We start from the raw sequence: 20,988 nt of genomic DNA on the forward strand, positions 1-20,988 counted from the left end.
AAATTCCATATTGACCAAAGTAAGCAAGATTAAGATCTCATGCTTGTTTTCTTGCATACCATGAACCTGAGCTATAATTGATATTAAAAATGCCCCTAAGGGTTCTACTAACTGTTTTGTGATATTGATGTTTGTTTTATTCTGCTTTCTTTTGCTCAACATCACAGGCACTTTTGCACTTTTTTTTCCTTGCGCTTGGAGATGAAATTCATTTCAGCTTAAAAAATGTATTTCCCAAAAATATGAATTACATTGGCAACATAGTCAAACTAAAATTTGTCTGACTTTTGAACACAATGTTTCTCATATAATGTGGCAAAATCAGAACCAATCTCCCCATAGCATATAATCCTTTTAATCAAATTTAGCATGACAAAACATACTTTTCAGTGTAAATGGAAAATAGAACCCTAGCACTTCCTTTTATCCTCTTTTATGTGTACGTATAATTATATCTGGGCACTGATTTTTACATTCCTCTTCCTGGGCATCCTTCCCTTGGAGTCAAATATTTACAATTATCCTACTTTTTAAATGCTTCATGTTTTGTGTCCTTACTGTCATTTTACTCTAACACTAGAACACTGATTACAGTTCATATCCCTGCTAAGTGGTAGTAAATCTGTCTCATTTCTTACTTAAGTAAACCTATAAATTCTCCAATGACAAAAATGACAAGAGGGACATTTTTTTCTAATCAACAAGACTAATCTCTTATATTGTCTATTAAGAAGCATATGTGCTGTTCTGTCAGTTTACCACTCATGACTTTGCTCTTGATAGATAAAGAGGTCTGCAAAGGGACTGTCTTAGTGACCTTTAAAACACCCTAAGCAAGTAATTAAAAGGATGTGTGTTAGTAAAGCAAAGGGGGCATAGGAAAGCTATCACTAACATGATAATCCTAGCATTTTGGCTATTCAACTTAATACAATAAGGCTATAGTGATTTTGATATAGATAAATAATTCATGACATTGATTAAGGGATATGCAAAAAAAGATAAAATGAGGGAAGCCATACTTTAGATTATAAGTTTTACATGTGCAGGGACAGAGGTGAATATATTATTTCTGTAAAGAGCTGCATAAATGTGTTATATAAATAAAGGACAATAATATTGGATGGCACTATGCAAAGGAGACACAGATAAGGTACAAGGTATTAAATAACAAATTAATTAGGATTCACTGTCTGAAGGTATATGTGTGAGCTAAAGTGTGAAATTGCTATACTCTCAACCAACATGAACCTGACAAGTCTTGAGTCTGCATTGATATTTGCATTTCTAAATTGGTACAGACAAATCTTAATATAGGTAATTAGTCATAAATCTATGGCTCATATCAAGTCCTCTCTCCAGAAAATTAACAAATCTCATACATTTATATTCTGCTTTTGTCTGTTTTAAAATTACCCTTGAGAATAGAAATGTTAAAATCCAAGTGATCAAGTTTTTGTATGCCAAGCCTATACTGTATCTCCCAAGAACATAATGATCAGTAAGAGTTTCTTTCTACACTGGTGGTCTTTTATGACAATAAGCCTTTTTCTCCAATCTGGGCCCTTGTTCCCCAACCATCTGTATGTCACAAGTACCTGTCCTCTGCTGCGTCGCTGTTGTGCATTCCCGCACGGCCCACCCACACCATCACCAAGCATGCAAATGCACTCCTTTGCATGCAGGGGGTGGGAGAGACCAGGTTCCTGCCTGGGTTGCCCAGGGTGCCAAGCCAGCTAGCCCCAGCACTGATAACAACCCACAACCACAGCACATCAGGATTAGATCCAGGATTTTTAGGATGGAAGCTAACAAAGGTGAGTCCCTACAGCAGAGTCGTTGAAGGAGAACAATTGCACACACAACAATTATAGATAGGCAACAAACTTTAGTGGAATTATTGTCACAATTGGTTTAAATAGCCAATGCCAGTGTCACACTTATAAGCAAAAGCTAATAGAATATATTAACACTGAAAGTAACAACAATCATTGTTGGTCCAGATTTAGTATACCTAAAAAAATTATTAATGTTATTAATAGTGATGAGCGAATTGGCGAAAAATTTGCGAAACGGGGAAAATGTTGCGCGTCAAAAAAAATTGTCGCCCGCGGCTATTCTTTTGTCGCCCAGCTATTCTTTTGTCGCCTGTGGCTATTGTTTTGTCGCCCATGGCTATTGTTTTGTCGCCCGTAGCTATTGTTTTGTCACCTGCAGCTATTGTTTTGTCGCCCATAGCTATTGTCTTGTCGCACGCGGCTATTGTTTTGTTGCACGGCTATTCTTTTGTCGCCTGCAACTATTTTTGGATGCACAGCGAATTTTTGCGCGCCGCGAATCCATGCCTGCCGAAACATTTCGCCCATCAATAGTTATTAATGCTGAAGTTCTGCAGTATCTGTGCTGCTGAAACCTTAGCCCATGCCAAACTGCATGCAAATTGCTACATACATTTAAAGGGTACATAAGAATTCCTGTTTTCCCAATTCCCCAATGAGATCAGCCTCTAACACACAAATGAGACATATTTTAGATAGTATAATGTATACAATGCTAGTATGTTAAAAAGTTTATGATCATTCAAATTTAAAATAAAATTCAAATAAAAAAAGTTGATAAATCTGTCTACATGTGTCAAGCTTCAAAAATATACTTACTAACTTTACTTGCAATAATAGATATGTTAAATTGTGCAGTACTTTCCCGGTCTAACAATGCATTCGTTGCCACAGTTCCCTCATTGGCATCCACTACAAAGTTGTTGTCAGCATCAGTCTGGGCATCAATAGAATATCTAAAGGAGTAAAAGTTATACAAAATGATCAAATATATCTAATTCTCAGGGAATTAAATTAAAACATGTATATATTAGAAAACTACACAACAATAAAGGGGAGTTGATACAGGTATGGAATCTGTTATCCAGAAAGCTCAGAAATATGGGAAGGCCATCTGCCATAGACTTCAATTTTATTAAATAAACCAAGTTTTTCAAAATATTATTTCCTTTTTCTTTGTAAAAATAAAACAGTACCTTGTACTTAATCCCAACTAAGCTGCATGGATTTATATTGGTGGCAAACAATCTTATTGGGTTTATTTAATGTTATATATGCGTATCTATATACTTAAAGCATGGTGATCCAAATTATGGAAAGATCCCTTATCTGGAAAACCCAAGGTCCCACACATCCTGAATAACAGGTCCTATATATGTATTATTACATAGCATCATTTATGGGTATTGCTCAACAACAACATACTGCAATTGCTAGTGCTGTCTTTAAAAGCTGTGTTTTGGATTTTGAGCATAATCAATATAAAGCGTCAAGACAAAAACCCTCTTTTTTGTTTATCGTATAACAAAAGCCTCAGTAAAAAATATTTGACTTTATGTCTTAGCGGCAGATTTACCTTTTTTTGTCAGTTTTTTTTTTTTTTGCAATTGGTAACACTCATAGCAAAGAACTGAATTTGACACCTCAAAGTAGTTAATTGAAGTCAAACAAACTGGCAAAAGAGTCTTTAAACAAATATGGCAATCCAACAAAACATTTCCAACTGTCAGAAAAATGTTAATAAACATAAAATGTGAACTGCTGGGAATCCTTTAGTTTTGCCCAATTTGAATTTTCATAAATCTTTTCCTTATAAAATGTATCATAAAGTACATGAAAAATAAGCATATCCATCTTCTTTTTGCATACATATAATAATAAATGGGCAGCTATAATTATTACTAAGTGCAGTAATACAAAGTGCAAAATATTGGCACAAACTGCCATGTTGTATGCAGTTGTGGAGTTCAAATTATTTAGTATTTAAACTGAAGTAGCACAGAACAATCACATGATTACACATATATATGTGCAAATAATTACATCAATAATTCAGAATATTAAGTCCCAATAAATACACCTTTACATATAATTCATTGCAAGGGCCTTAAACCTAAAATCAAGAACCTAAAACACAGAATGCTTGAATAGTGCATAATTGCACATACTGTGCTACTTAGGAAAACCATGCACCACAGTGGAAAACAAAGGAGTGCTATATTGGACATTGCTGACCCAACTGCATCATCTGCATGTTTTATGTCAATGCAGTACTTGACATTTCTGAACCTACTCTTTTTTCTTCTCCCTTTCTAACAATTTTTAGCCCTTTCTACTTGGAGATTCCCTTTAACATTATGGGGGCCGATTCACTTAAGGTCGATAACGCTTATCACATGTTTTTTTGCGTTAAAAAGCATGCAATAAATAAGTACTGATTCATAGAAGTTGCTTTGTTCCTTTCTTTCATGTTATTCACTTGTTTATTACCACCACTACTGTGTACAATATTGTTGTTATCCCTCACCAAGGGTTTATTTGGTCGCTCCACAGGCGCTAATTGCGCTTCTGCAGCTTCTGCAGCTTCTGCGCTCTCCATCTCAACCATCACAGTGGAACTGTACAAAATGGCGGAAGTCATGTGGTACACGATGCGTAACGGTTACTTTCAGAATATCGCACGGTACTATCACATGCGAAATATACCGCACGCGGTGGAAAATACCGCTTGAAAATGTGTTATCGCCAGATAAATAACGACAATAAAATTGCTTCTTAATTATGATGCGTGTCCTTTTAGTGAATCGAGCGTTAAGTCGCAAAAAATAAGAAGCAATAACATTTTTAACACACCTTTAGAGAATCGCCCCTATATCACTTTATACATTATTGTTACTTACTGAATCGGACTGGTTCCAATATCAAGGTCTTGTGCTGTTACAGCTCCAATAATTGTGCCAGTGGGGGTGTCCTCATATACCTCCATCGTATAGAAAGGTTTGCTAAAAACGGGAGGTTCATCGACATCTAAAACATTTATTTTTACAGTGGCAATATCTTTAAATGGCCCAACAGAGTTGAATCGGTGGTCCAGATGAACATTGGTGGCTTCGACTTTAAATGTATATGCTTTCTTGGTCTCAAAGTCAAGTGGCTATAAAAAAAAAGAAAATGTTTGAATAATGTGCAAGTGCTTAGATTTTAAATGCTTTAATGAATTATTGTTATTTTTTTTTATATTAAGTGGAGTGGAAATTGGCTATTTTTTAATTGAAATTGTCAACTAAATACCTTCTATGCATTTCCTGACAGATATAATTTGTTTCTCAAACCACCTCCGTGTTTCCTAATCTACACTAATCTGTCTAATAAACGCTTACAATTCTGTGATATTTTTTTTGTATAGTGATCAATGATCAGACAATCCACCACTGCCCTCTAGTGGTCATATGTAAGACTACATACAGTCTATTAAATCCAGCTATACCATAACAAAATTGTTTTTAAATCATGCTCTTTTAAGCTCAGCTGGACACATCTGCAAATAACAATCTTTTTTATACATTTGCAGTGTCTGCTGTTTCATGTATATACAGCACTAGGACGTTTGCTATGGTTAATTAATGATTCTGCTTGTGTTTGATCGGCTGATTGTGTCCTAGTTATAAAAAGTAAAGCGTAATAAATAAAGTCCCTCATGGTTAAATAATGAATTTGAGGAAGTGGCTGTTTATGTGGCATAAGAAATTAATAAGATAAATTAATTTGCAAATTGTTCTGTTGCTTAGAGAAAACCCAAGACTCCATATGGGATTTTTCAATCATCTCTGAAAATGTAAACAAGGAAACAACTGCAGTGAAAAAGCTTCTGTCAATAAAACTGTTATTTATATAGAAATCTGTTAAACATTTAATCTACCTACTAAACACTTGTGCTTGTCAGCGGGGGGACACAGTTAATTCTTTTCCACACTTTAACTTAATATCCTGCTTTTCAGTAAATAACTATTCTTTATAATACAGCTAGTTTATGAGTATGACAATATGACATTTTATTATAATATGTAAGTCTACATGCTATATATTAGAAATGTGGATCTGTCTATGCACAAACAAATATGTATTTTTAGAATTTTCTATAATAATAATAATAATAACCGACCCAGACCGATCCCTGCCTTCCCTCCCTGCTGGCCTTCTTCCCTGAATGCGGCAAAAGTAGGCGCATTGAGACAGTTATGATAGTTCACCACCTTCTTAACAGTGCATTCACCCACCTACCCTTCTTAGTAAAAGTCACAACTGACTTTGCAAAGTTTGTTGCATGATGCAACCTAGTCACCTTGTAGAGTTTAATAACCACCCTGAAGGCAAACTGATGATATTCCTTTCAGAAAGGTGTCAGAGGCTTAGTCCTATCATGCAATGAAGAGAGAGTCCTTGTTAATCAAATACCTAGGAACTGAGTCTTGCAGAGAGAAAGAATCAAGGTGATCAATATAAACCTCCAGGGGCGGGCCAAGCCGACCGGGCGCCCTTGGCAACCCTGTCGGCCAAGTCCGCCCACCTCCCCGCCCCCCCCCCGAACTGCGCATGCGCGCCAAAGCACAGGAGGAGGTGCAGGGGGGGGGGCGGTGCTATTAGATCGCTCATTGCCTCCACCGCTAATGACAAGCGGCGGAGGCAATGTAAAAGTAACACTACGGGTAGGCAGAAGAGGCGGCTGCCTAGGGGGCAACGATTGAAGGGTGCCAGGCAGGAGCCTCTTCTGCCTACCCGTAGTGCTACTTTTACATTGCCTCCGCCGCTTGTCATTAGCGGTGGAGGCAATGAGCGATCTAATCGCACCGCCCCCTCCTGCACCTCCTCCTGTGCTTTGGCGTGCATGCGCAGTTCGCCGAGTACGACAGTTTCGAATTCATTCAAGCTTCAGTATCGTGACTTTCCTTGGGCCAGGTTGGAGCTGCAGAGTGCCATTGAGTCCAATGGGAGGCTTCCAAAATCATGCAAAGTCTGAAAGTTTTGCCCGCCGTTTACGAGCAATCAATACGAAAAAGTTGCGACAATATACAAGCAAATCGTAACGGCAACGAAAACGTTGCGACAATTCGCGCAAGTCGTAACGACTACGAAAAAGTCGCAACAATTTACGAAAAAGTCATAACGGCGATGAAAAAGTCGCAAAAAATACGAAAATGTCGCAAAATGTTCGTTTCCAATCCGAATTTTTCCATTGGAATTCAGATTTATGTTGGAATTCAAATGTTTTTCCACAACTCAAATATTTTTGTCCTTAAACTTTTGATATTCAAATTGTGGTTCCAAAACTTGAATGTTCGACATTTATTTAGTGAGAAAAACTCAAATGTAAAACTTCGGTATTTAAAAGCTTGCTCATGTTGAAGTTAATGGGAGTTGTCCTAATCAAAATTTAAGCCATTTTATCAATTCAGGATCTTTTCGGTTTTCGATTTTTTTTTGAGCTTAAAAACTTAAATTTAAGGTATTCAAGTTTTTTTACATGATTTTCTTTGATTGAGTTTTTCATATTCAGGTTGTTTAATAAATGACAAACATTCAAGTTTTTTTTTTTAATTGTGAGTTTTTTCAAAGCAGAAAAAACTCTAAAATTCACAAACTTACAAATTTGAAAACTAATAGCCCTTTACAGCGATTTTATTACTCGGTATAATGGACTTAGGCAGCATGTAAAGCAAAATGTTGTGCTCCACCTAAGAGAATATTATTAATGAACTCAACTACAAGTATGGTATCCTGCTATACAGAAAGCCTCAAATTACGGGAAGGCCATCTATATTTTAATAATAAAAATTGCAAATTTTAACACATATTTCCTTTTTCTCTGTAGTAATAAAACAGTTTATTGTACTTTATCCCAACAAAGATATAAATATTCCTTAACCTGCCCATACATGTACCAATAAAACTGTAAAAAAAATCAGACTGAGTGTGCACTCCGAATTATCATCCCAATAATTTTTGTACCATGGCAATCATTTAGTTGATCAGACAGGCTAGAAAATTTTGGTTGGCTAACAAAAAAATCTGCGCATGTATTGTATATTGTACGATATCCTTGGTGGACCTACAATGGAAGTCACTTTCGTACAATTGGTGTCTGCCAACTATTTCATGTTCATCCTCCGATTTGTATTTTAGGGAACGTTAGTTTCAGATTGTTGCATTTAAATGTACATTTCCGATCGTTCATCGGAAGAAGACTAAAATCTGAACATCCATGGCCACCTTTAGTGGAGGCAAAACAATCCTATTGGGTTTATTTAATGTTAAAATAAGATCCCCTATCAATAAAACCTCAGGTCCTAAGAATTCTAGATAATAGATTCCAAGCCTTTACTAATTAAGAAATGGTTGGCACTTTTCTCTGTCCCAATGAAAAATTCCCTGGGAAAGTCCTCTAATGTGTTTGCACAGTTTAAATACATGATTTAGTTTAATACATGGTATTTCCAAATTAGCATAGCTATGTTTAGAAATAATTGACAAACATTTACAGAAAGCCCCTTTAGTAGTCCCAGTCCTGTACCTAATGATGAATTTGTTATGAAAGTGCTTTATGGTATGCTTTCCAATACCTTTGCCCATCATTGCATATTCTGGCCGGCCCTTATTCTAATTGCAAGATGTTTTTTACTTCAAAAAAATTAATTTTACCAGCATCTCTCAGCATTAATGACTAATATTTTTCTGAAAGTTAAAAAAAAATGATCTTTATCTAATTGGCTAAACTGCCAATTGGATAAAATGATATGGGTGCATAAGTATTTGTAAACAAATTGTAACAAAATCTTTGAGAATCTAGAAGCTGATATTTATTACTATGTGACAAACCTTACCTTTATAAGAAAAATAATCCCTTCTTGTGTGTCATCATCTGTTTTGATATCAAACAGATTTCCTCCATCTCCTGGAACAATGCTGTATTCAATTTCTGCATTTCTTCCAAAATCAGGATCAACTGCACGAATTTTTCCAATTGGTGATCCAACTGGAGAAGCTTCTGGTACTTTTAAATGAAATATACCTGCAATTAAATATATATTTAAAGTAAAAAAATCAATGGAATAGGACAATGTTTCATGGCCTTTTTATGAGTTTACGCTAATGAATCTCTTTTGTGGATTTTTTTTGTATTTTTGCAGTGGTTAAATACTATTGAGTGGATACAAAAATACAGTAATTCTACTTAATCCAATCATTAAAAGCACAGATAAGAAAAATCTCTGCATTTACTAACTAAAGCCGTCTGAAGAGACAAAGAAAGGGAAAAGAGAGAAACAAAACAATAACTTTTATTTACTTACGGTTAACATTGGGCTGTTATTAATTCCCAGGGGGACCAAATTTCTAAGAGATGTGCATTGTGGAATTTTGTTCTGCCTAAGAGCTAATGCATATTCAAAGTGTTTATTTATGTTCTATGTATACTCCAATTTCACTCTATTTTAAAAAGAACATTTGGTGCCAACCACATGCTGGTGTCCAGGATACTCTCTTGCTCAGATTAGCTGGTTGTAGTCCTTTTGCAGCATTTTTGGAGAATGTATTTTATTCCAATTGATAGAATTGGGTGTCCCTTCATATTGATCTTCTTCTACTACTTGAACTACAATTTGTATTCTACCAAAGTACAGCAAACACTGCTAAAACCTCTGCTTATAAATATAAAATCATTTTATTTAGAGATAGTATGAAGCAGTTTGCCTAGGGATTGTGACAGAAGGTGTACAGGCAATCCCATACAAATCCCATACATACAATCCCGTACAAGGCACAAAAACATAGATCAGTGGGAGCACTCCTTTTGCAAAATAAAATGCCTGGGTGCCAGTACAGAAATTCTTATGAAAAAATAATTTTACTGCACTCAAAGCACTTGTATAGTAATGTGTGAATTTGTCCCATTTAGCTTTCCAGAAAAATTTGCAAAATCATGGAAAACTTTGCAAAATGCATTGAAGTCAATGGGCATTTTTTTCTGTACTTTTCACACAAAATATCTTGAACTCAAATGGGCATTTTTGTGTTCATGTGAAATGCATTGAAGTTAATGGGGGAATATAACAAAAGTCGGTAATGGAAAAAATATTTCCAATTCAAAAATGTATGGCTCAGTGTGAACAGATTTGTCTTTGCAGGAATTTAATATAGCTTTTGCGAACTTGGAAACTGTGTAATAAAACTTTATTATTATTTTTTTTATATATACAACCACTAATGCTAACTGTAGATATTAGTATCACAACAGCCTTGGATACTATGCTTGTTCAAGAATTCATCCAGGGCCCTCTCAGTACCTATCTACAAAAACCCCTAGATCCTTCTCCATTAAGGATACCCCAACAAACTACCATTCAGTAGATAGTTCGCGTTTATATTATTTCTACCAAAGTGCATAACTTTGCACTTGTCCACGTTGAACCTCGTTTTCCAGTTTGCCCAGTTTTGCAATTTTGTCAAATCGCTCTGCAAAGCGGCAGCATCCTGCATGGAACTTATAGTTTTGCACAATTTAGTGTCGTCAGCAAAAATAGAAACAGTACTCTCTATGCCCACCTCCAGGTCATTAATAAACAAGTTAAAAAGCAAATGACCAAGGACTGACCCCTGCGGTACTCCACTTACACTCACTGGTCCACTTAGAAAATGTTCCATTTACCACCACTCTTTGTAATCTATCCTTCAGCCAGTTCTCTATCCAATTACAAATATTATGTTCTAGGCCAATATTCCTCAATTTGTTCATTAACCTTCTGTGAGGTACTGTATCAAACTCTTTAGCAAAGTCCAAGTAGATGACATCCACTGCCATTCCAGCATCAAGGTTCCTGCTCAACTCCTCATAAAAGGCGACTAAATTAGTCTGGCAAGATCGGTTACGCATAAAGCCATGCTGGCACAAACTTATAGTATTGTGAACTGCAATGTATTCAAGTACCCTATCCCTTATTACCCCATCCAAAAGCTTTCCTACTACTGATGTCAGACTAACAGGCCTATAGTTTTCAGGCTGAGAGCGGGATCCCTTTTTAAATAACGGCACCACATTAGCAATTCGCCAGTCTCTCGGCACCATGCCAGACCTCAACAAATCCTGAAAAATTAAGTGAAGAGGCTTGGCAATCACAGCCCTAAGCTCATTTATTACCCTGGGATGAAACCCATCTGGTCCTGGACCTTTGTTTACCTTTACATGTTCAAGTCTCTTTTGAATTTCCTCCCGAGTGACCCATGCGTCAGTAGCTAAATTACTAGAACTGGGCATATTAAAAGGGAAGCCTTCATTAGCTGGCTCCTCAGATGTATAGACAGATGAAAAATAAGAGTTCAAATTTCGGCTTTTTCCCTGTTCTCATCAACCAGAATTTTGCAGAATTTTCATAGAGGAAACAGGGCAGATATGGCATCTAAAAAACTTAATTTTGGGTTTATATAACAAATCTAATTCAAGTCTATATTTTATAATTTGTAAAGTGAACACACATACATCATTTAAAAGACTATATAAATTCTGAAAAATTAACTTAAGTGTAAACATATCTGCTATTTGTAATTATACTTGTATTTAAGTTCAATAGGATGTTCACCTTCAGACAACAGTCTGAATTTGAAGAGCCCCTGTGAGAAAAAAACATTGTTGTAATTCATCTTTATTATTTAGATGTTTATTTATTTAAAAAGTTTAGTTTTGAAGCTACCAACCAGGATCAGTGCTGCTGACAGGCTCTCTCCACTGCTCTCTCCTCTGTCTTCTGAAGGGATCATGGACTCTTGCATTCTGCCCAAAACAGGAAGTCAACAAAGAACTGGTTACTGGCTTCCCTCTACTGCTTCATTCGCATTTCACTAATCTGATTGGCTGAATTTTACCAACCAATTGTATCAAAGATATGCAAATGAAGCAGGAGAGGGAAGGCATTTGCTGTAACCAGTTCAGTGAGAGCTGCCTTCTCTACTTAGAGAGCAGAGAGAGATTGGTGAGAGCTTAGCACATTACACATTTTAAATAATTAATGCTTTACGGAAATGTTTTTTTTTCACAGCACATGTTTAAATTAAGACTATTGTCTAAAGGTGAACATCCTTTTAACACCTATATTATTTAAAGGAACAGCAGCAACAAAATTTCAAAGTAATTAAAATATAATGTACTGTTGCCCTGCACTGGTAAAACTGGTGAGTTTGCTTCAGGAACACTACTACAGTTTATATAAATAAGCTGCTGTGTAACCATGGGGGCAGCCATTCAAGCTCGAATAAAGGAGAAAAGGCACAGGTTACATAGCAGAACACAGATAAAACACTATTTTATTTTATCTGCACTGTAACTTGTGCCTTTTCTTCTATTGAATGGCTGCCCCTATAGCTACACAGCAGGGTATTTATATAAACTGTAGCAGTGTTCCTGAGGCAAACACAACTTTAATCAGTGCAGGGAAGCAGTACATTTTCTGTGTATGCTGTGCTGAAAAACATAACTATATTAGCTGTACTGTTTCAACCTGCTGAAGTTGCATGTAACATAACATAAGCTTTATATCACACAGTTCACTATGGGTCCATGCTCCCTTTGCAGACCAACATTTCACCAGGTCCTTAGTGTTTAACAAGACAAAGACATATGGAAGGAAATGACTGTAAAGCCAGGGATTTCCATGACAGTAAATGAAATAACTTTTTAAGATAAAGGGAAAAACCTGAAATATTATACCAAATGTTTAAATGTACCTCACTGTCCCCTCCTAACGGTTGTAACAAATGGTATGTGTATAATAACATTTACTCTTTCTGTTTAATGTTGTATAGCCAGACTGCTTTCTTTTGTTCTTCTACAGTGATTGACCCCTTCTGTGACTGCAAACAAAGCCAGGACCCTCTGTAATAAAATACGCATAGTTGGCCCCAAGTCCTCCTGTAAGAGCTGTATACTGTCTGGATCCTACATGCAGACTTAACTGGACATGCTCACCAAATGGCTACCCCATTGGCCCAGCAGTATTAGCTGTGATTGGTGCAAGCACAATTCAGGGCTGGATTGGTCCCTGCAATGATTTACCTGGAATATCATATGATTGGCCCCTTCTGGAACCTTTGAGTTTAGCAGAAAGAATCAAACCATGTTCTGCATTTAAAACAGGGGCTGTTCTCTTTCTGGCTTACAAAGGTGTCTGCCGAGAATTCCAATTTGTTAACCTTTTTATACAAATGGAAGATCACTGAGACTGCCCAGCTGTAACTACTGCAGCTGTACCCACATACTCCAGTGACCAGCAGTAGCAGAACAGTTAAGTTGTATGAGTCCTACCTCATGCCCACATCCTTGCATGGCCTGGCGCTGTTACAGGAACCATTTAACTACTGTGAAAGTTGATGTTGCACTCTAAAAACAAATTCATTTAAAAAAAAAAACTATAAGAAAGGATATTACAACTAACATCAAAAGAAGAAATATATTGGGTTGATTAATCAACTTTTAAATTAGAGCTTTTCTCATGTTTGAAGTTTTTTGCGCTAGAATTTGAGTCACAATTTTATATGTATGCATGCATGGTCCTGGTCTTAGTGCAGGAGCTCTGGATTATAGGATACTTTTAAATTAACTCTGCAGTTTTGTTTAACTTGAGTTGTTTAAACAGCTAAATGTATGGAAATTAAGGCGATTAAATAGCACTGCAGTACACACTAGAGGTATGCCTGTCCAATGGGTTTAAATTGTTATTAGACTTACCTTGTCCTATTAGTTTCCCAATGAAATTTCACCCTTAAAAGTCAGCCCCCCTGTTTGGGAATCACTGTTTAAACTCACTGTTTAAATCTATTTAATCAATCATCTACTTTAATGCCATGATACCCTAAACACAACAGGAGGGGAGATGCTTTTTAGATGCAATGCACACATCATCGATATTGGAGTAAGAATGTGATCTACTAAATTGCATGTGTTATGGACCTATTATATTTTTAATAACATTTTTCCTCAACAATTCCAAAGCTTTACCTTAACAGACCTCAAAGTTTAAAGCCAATATATCATCTTGAATATTAAAGGAAAACTATACCCCCAGAAAGAATACTATAGTTCAGTGCTGTCCAACTTCTGTGGTACCGAGGGCTGGAATTTTTCTGGCCTACTTGGTGGAGGGCCGATAATGGAAGCCAGTTTTGACCACTCCCCTTTTTTAAACCACACCCACTTCAAACTACACCCATGTTATCACAAGAGCTTTTAAGACCATCCCCACATTAATGGTGGCAACACAGCAAAAACCCAATGGTTGGTGCTCACTGAAGGGATATCACCCTTCATTCATATATGAAAGAATTATATTATGTCTTATTAAGACATACACTTAAATTCATATGCCTCCCCCTCTGTGGATAGCACAGCAACCCCCAGCATATAATTACACACCTTAGGGACCATATAATGACTATTTCCAAATGCTAACAAATTCCCAGAACAAACCCCTGCAGGTTCACCTCCCACAGGCAGCATAGGGCAGGCAGAGTAAGGCACACATAGGCAACATAAGAAAAGGCAGAGTATGGCACACACGGGCATCATAGGGAAGGCAGAGTATGGCACACACAGGCAGCATATGGCAGGCAGAGTATGGTACACACAGGCAACATACAAAAAGGCAGGGTATGGCACACACAGGCAGCATAGGGCAGGTAGAGTATGGCACACACAGGCAGAATAGGAAAGGCAGAGTATGGCACACATAAGCAGCATAGGGAAGCCAGAATATGGCACACACAGGCAGCATAAGGAAAGGCAGAGTACTGCACACACAGGCAGCATAGGGAAAGGTAGAATATGGCACACAGAGGCAGCATAGGGCAGGCAGAGTATGGAACACACGGGCAGCATAGGGAAGGCAGAGTATGGCACACACAGGCAGCATAAGGAAAGGCAGAATATGGCACACACAGGCAGCATAGGGCAGGCAGAGTATGGCACACATGGGCAGCATAGGGAAGGCAGAATATGGCACACACAGGCAGCATAAGGAAAGGCAGAATATGGCACACACCAGCAGCATAGGGCAGGCAGAGTATGGCACACACAGGCAGCATAGGGCAGGTAGAGTATGGCACACACAGGCAGCATAGGATAGGCAGAGTATGGCACACACGAGCAGCATAGGGAAGGCAGAATATGGCACACATAGGCAGCATAAGGAAAGGCAGAGTATTGCACACACAGGCAGCATAGGGAAAGGTAGAATATGGCACACACAGGCAGCATAGGGCAGGCAGAGTATGGAACACACGGGCAGCATAGGGCAGGCAGAGTATGGCACACATGGGCAGCATAGGAAAGGCAGAGTATGGCACACACAGGCAGCATAAGGAAAGGCAGAATATGGCACACACGGGCAGCATAGGGAAGGCAGAGTATGGCACACACAGGCAGCATAGGGAAGGCAGAGTATGGCACACACATGCAGCATAGGGAGGCAGAGTATGGCACACACAGGCATAGAGAAGGCAGAGTATGGCACACACAGGCAGCATAGGGAAGGCAGAGTATGGCACACACAGGCAGCATAGGGAAGGCAGAGTATGGCACACACAGGCATCATAGAGAAGGCAGAGTATGGCACACACAGGCCCTATGCTGCCTGTGTGTGCCATACTCTACCTTCCCTATGCTGCCTTTGTCTTCCATACTCTACCTTCCCTATGCTGCCTGTGTGTGCCATACTATGCCTGCCCTACCCTATATGTGCCATACCCTGTCTGCCCTACCCTGTCTATGTGTGCCATACTATGCCTGCCCTATGCTGCCTGTGTGTGCCATACTATGCCTGCCCTACCCTACCTATGTGTGCTATACTCTGCCTGCCCTCCCCTGCCCATGTGTGCCATACTATGCCTGCTCTCCCCTGTCTATATGTGCCATACTATGCCTGCCCTATGCGGCCCGCCCCTTGGACAGCCCTGCTACAGATAGTCCATATAATGTTAAATGAGCTATTAAACAATCTTACCAAACTGGAAAATATATATCAGTAAAAGTGATAAGGGAATCTGTCCAATTTCGCTTGGCCTAAAATTTTTCAAAACTGCTGAAATTTTTCCAAAACGGCATATATTTGGGAAATGTTGCTACCTTTGGCGTCTTTTTTTGACATGATCACAACTTATTTGAAGCGGCTTTGCCCATTAATCGGCTGATATGACCTGCCATGTATGTATGACCTTCGTTTGTTTGTGTGCACCCTGAATCCTTTGATCCCAGCGGGTGACCCTTAATTCTTAAAATGGCAATTTTCTGTTTAGGAGTACCCAATAGCATATACTACTTAAAAAAGTAAAATTTTTTATAAAAATGGTTTATTTACATAAAGCAGGGTTTTACATATGAGCTGTTTGATACAATATATTTTTATTGAGACCTACATTGTTTGGGTATAGTTTTCCTTTAAGTAAACTATAAGTACAGGTGACAACAAGGACATCAACGGCAAGGACACCTTGCTTGCTGGTGACCTTGACTGCAATAATGTTTAATTATTTATTTAAGCAACCTTTACGCCAAAAGGAGCACTGGCTTACTTTTTGTTTACTCTTTTCTTCTGTTTGTGCACAAAAATAATGACACGTCTCATATTCTATATGTGCACAGAGAACACACTGTTTCATCTGTATGTGTGAGATGTGCCAGGTTACTTGCCACTAAGAAATCTTACACAGATACTATTAAAAAATGTATTGCATTCAAAGTGCCTCAGTTGACCACTAGTGCATGCTAATATGAATAAAAAAAGTAACATTTTTCACTAAACTGTTATGTGTTATGAATACATATGGCTATGTTATCTTTTTTAATCGATTTTGCAGTCAGTCAGGTGTACTGTATATGAAGTAAATAATGTAATGAATATAAATAATATTAAATGCTCCAACAAATAAAGTCCTTATATAATTCAAGAGGAAAAAACTACTCTGACTACCTACTGTTTTTGTCACTGAGGGAACCAATCTTAACTTATCTTATCTTTCTTTCTTTCTTTCTTTCTTTCTTTCTTTCTTTCTTTCTTTCTTCCTTCCTTCCTTCTTTTTTTGACATTTACTTTATACTGAGAATGGTTTAGGTTTTGAACAGCTGTAAAGGAGAATGGGAGCAAAGACATGGTTCACCAGGGAAATTAGAGGCCAATTACACAGACATTGACAAGGAGAGTTGGGGTTTCCAGTCACAGAATGTAAGAACTAATTACATTTTCTGTCAATAAGCATTTAACATTTTTGTTTGTAAAGAAAACCCTTGTGTGTGCAATTTACATTTGTTAGACTTAACACACATTGTAGGCTTTAGTTGCATTACCTGCTATAGCTTCCTTTTAATCCTTGGTTCCGAGTTAGGAAATCCATTTGTAGAACTAAACTTCCACTAATTATGTTTTTTAATTAAAATGTTCAAAAAGAAGTTCAAGTTAGAATGCTAGAGTTAAAACCCAACAGAAAGTGATTGAAACTTATCCTAACACCTTTTAAAATAGTATTACACTAAAACATGAGATTAAAAGTCATAATTATGTGTTTAAAAGTCATAATTCAACAGAATTTTTTTTGGTGACCCTTATTGCCCTTCCGTATAGTACAGCAACATCAAGGTTGTATTGTTAAATAAATATTAATTAATAAAACTTTTCCCACAGCTCTCCAGGGCAAAAAGTATTTTTAAAGAGGATTGTACCTAATCTGTTCTTGCAACTGGAGCTAAAAGAATTAAACACAGTTTTCTGTAATTAAGAGTTTGTCTAACTAAGGGGAATTAAGGGGAAATTATGAGGTACAGTCAGGAGTTCTTCAGTAATTAGACACTTTACCAGGGGTGGCAAAAAGCAGCCTCTTGTAACTTTGAGTTAAATTTCTGGTTCTTAAAATGGACATTTGTCCCTCAAGCATGGGCAATGTTGAGGGTTGTGGCATTGGGACTGCTGATCAGATGGCAGCAGCACCCCTTGGTGCAGTGCAAAAGTTTTATGGTGATGGTCATTTTTAATGGTATGTCTACATTATTACCTCTACCCTTTGCAATTATAATGTGTATCTATGTGTATTTGTTGTGATCTTTTGTGTATATGACTAGTGATGGTTGAAATAATTCGGCAGACATGAAATCTCTGCAAATTTCTGCGTTTCTCCGTTGACAGATTATTTTGCGATATTCGCACTGCGCAAAAAAATTGTCGCCCCCATCAAAATTTTTGCAAATGTGCTAACAAATAAAACATTCTGGTGGCTGCCAAGTTGTCTATTTTGTATTGCAATAGCTATAGTGATGAATGTTAGATTCTAAGCAGCTATAACTCCAAATTAATCTATTCCACATTAAAATCTCATCCCTTTCTTAACAATAGGCCTAGCACAAAGCAAGAGGAATGAACCTTCCAGTCTCTGTCTACCACTTCTCTGCATGAAACCTTAATAAGCCAGAACCTAGAGAGCAGCATTCAGTTGCAGCTGCTTAGCCAGCTCTGCGTTTGGTGCTGATTGAAGGGATACTTCCTTTTATACTATGCCATGTTGAATTTTTCTCATAACACTTTTTGTGAGTTTATGTAAATATGGTTAATCTGCAAAAATGTGTTCAGTATATGGAAAATAAGGAGAGAAATAGGTTTGTTTACCAATGCATAAGCTATAGCATTTTAAATGTATCCCCCCCAACAGTTTTGCCCACTGAGTCAAGCCTTGCATGTCATTAAACTTTGACATGCATGATATATGTCAATACATTTTTATCTATATAAAATGTATCCTTTATTATGATGCTGATGAAATTCACGATTGTAATGTAAAGATATTGAGATTAAGGACATATATTTGGTAAAAATCTACATGGCAAGTTAATTTAGTGTGATCAGTTACTGCTTAGTTAATGTTTTAATAAATATATATATATTTGGATGTGTGTGTGTATTACATATATATATATACGGTAAGTACGATATCAGATATATAACAGTAAATTCAGAACATCTTTGTATATGAAATGTTTGGTCCATGCTTTATATTTTCTGTAAATATTATCTTGTACAATGTAGTAATATAGCCACTAGATGGTAGTCTTATACCACTGTGATACTTGTTATTCTACAAAAGTTATATACCTGATAAAGTGCTGCAAAGACAGGTATAAGTGTGTCAACCATCCTTTCTAGCTAAAATATGCCTGAAGAAGCATTAACAAGCGCAAATGTAATAGCAGGAGCAAAGATGAAACACCATTAGCCAAACACTTTCATGACAAAGGGCACATAATATGTCAAGTGAGATGGATGATCCTTGAAAAAGTTCAATGTAAAGGGAGAGAGAATGTGTTGAAAATGGTCGTGATAATGCTTTGCTTAAAGAGGAGAGTGACCTTAGCAGATTGTGAGAAGATGTTACTCTAAAAGAGAAATGGCTTATTCTAGCATGCATATAGCAGGCAGATTTTAAAAAGTAGAATGAGTAAGAAAGCAGGTTACAACTAAATGTTTCATGATTTTTTTTTAATCAAGTTTTCCTTTAAGCCTTTCAAACAAGTACAGTATTGCATAAATCACAATGGGGTCCTATAAACTGTCTGTACAAAGGAAATTTTATGATTAAAGCAAGGCAAGGCTGAGTTGAAATGCATGTGCCATATTGCAGGAAGGGATGCTATTTTTCTAATAATTTTTGAACATGGCATAAAGTTTATCTTGTTAAATAAGAGTTTATAGGATTATTGTTAATAAAAACAAGAAAATGTATACATTATTGTTAAAATGAAATAAAAAAAGAAATAGAAGATAAAAAGGAGGGACTAGGGGGGAGATTTATTAAAACACGAACGCTTGGAGTGTATTTTTGCTGTTTTTTTTCGCACTTGTGCAACTTTTTCGTACGCCCGCTCGACTTGTCATACGATTGCGCAACTTTTCCGAGCGCTTGCGCGAAAAATTCGGAAAGATTCTGCCGCTGTTTACAATCGTTCGGTATGTTTCGGATCGCCAATACAATATTATTGTGACTAATACAATTTTTTCGTAAGCATTTTCGTGATATTTGCGATCTTCAGAAATGATCGTATCCAATCCAAATTTTTCCCATTCGTGTTTTAATGAATCGGCCCCTAGGTGTTTAAATTATTTTGTGATAAAACAGCCATTAAAGGTAAAGGAAAGGTACAGTCACTAGGGGGGGGGGGATGCCAAATATTAGGCACCCCCCAGTGATCGTGACACCCCTGGCTGGTGTTTCAGTTAGGAGAAAACTTCAGCCTTCACGCATGCACAGTAAAGTGAAAAAAGCTGACTTTAACATAAAAGCTAGCTTTTTCACTCAACTGCGCATCCGTTGGCCCTGGGATTTTGAAGAAAGAAGACAGGAGGAAGAGGAGCACTCACTCGCATATAAACTTGCACTAAAAGCCCAAAAAGATACAACATTTCTCAAACTTAATTAGATAAGCAAGCTTTTGGCAGAGAGCCCAGAAAACTCAATAGTCAACACCTGCACTTAGATACAATTGCAAGTAATAAGATAGCTGGTGATATTGGTCCCTTAGACTGATTCAGCTTATAGGCCTTGTTGAACAGACTGTGCCTATACCCATCATTCTAATTCAATCATTTGGCCCCAGGGTAAAACAGCTGAATTGGCCTCAATTAGCCCAATATTGCCAACGCGTAGGTGGGGATATAGGGAGAAGATCTGCTCACTTGGTGACCTCGCCAAGCGAACAGATCTAAGCGTGTTTGGCCAACGTTAGAGAAAGTCTCTTCCATACTGCTCCTCGTACAGACAACACTACAGGGTTCAGGAAGTGCTGTACTCATCAAGGAAGGGCAGGTCCTTGTGCTCTGTTCTTTAAGGACTTGCATCATGTGGAAACTGACAGTGGGGCAGGGTGCAAGGTACTTAAACATTTTGTGACTATGGCATTTTTTTTTTCACTTTGCACAGTTATAGTAGTAGTAGTGTAAATAAGCCCTGAAGTCTCTCTCCATTAGTACAAATCACAAGGAAATCCATTCGGCATTAATAGGAAAATTGCCAAAAGGGAAATGCTTTAATATACAGTTACTGCTTGACTGAAATCCTTGTTTTGTACCCAGGTGCA

At 37.4% G+C, this 20,988-nt stretch overlaps 1 protein-coding gene across 1 annotated transcript in view; it reads right to left on the minus strand.

Annotated features, from left to right (window-relative positions):
- cdh12 (cadherin 12, type 2 (N-cadherin 2)) overlaps positions 1-20,988 on the minus strand; it is a 410,646-nt gene that overhangs the window by 16,634 nt on the left and 373,024 nt on the right. The window contains exons 10-12 of the mRNA XM_018094961.2: positions 8,717-8,904; positions 4,739-4,992; positions 2,658-2,794 (exon numbers count right to left, since the gene is read on the minus strand). Coding sequence (XP_017950450.2) covers positions 2,658-2,794; positions 4,739-4,992; positions 8,717-8,904 — 579 coding nt within the window. The remainder of the gene's footprint in view (positions 1-2,657; positions 2,795-4,738; positions 4,993-8,716; positions 8,905-20,988) is intronic.

The sequence above is a fragment of the Xenopus tropicalis genome, chromosome 6, assembly GCF_000004195.4.
Source record: "Xenopus tropicalis strain Nigerian chromosome 6, UCB_Xtro_10.0, whole genome shotgun sequence".
Taxonomy (NCBI): domain Eukaryota; kingdom Metazoa; phylum Chordata; class Amphibia; order Anura; family Pipidae; genus Xenopus; species Xenopus tropicalis.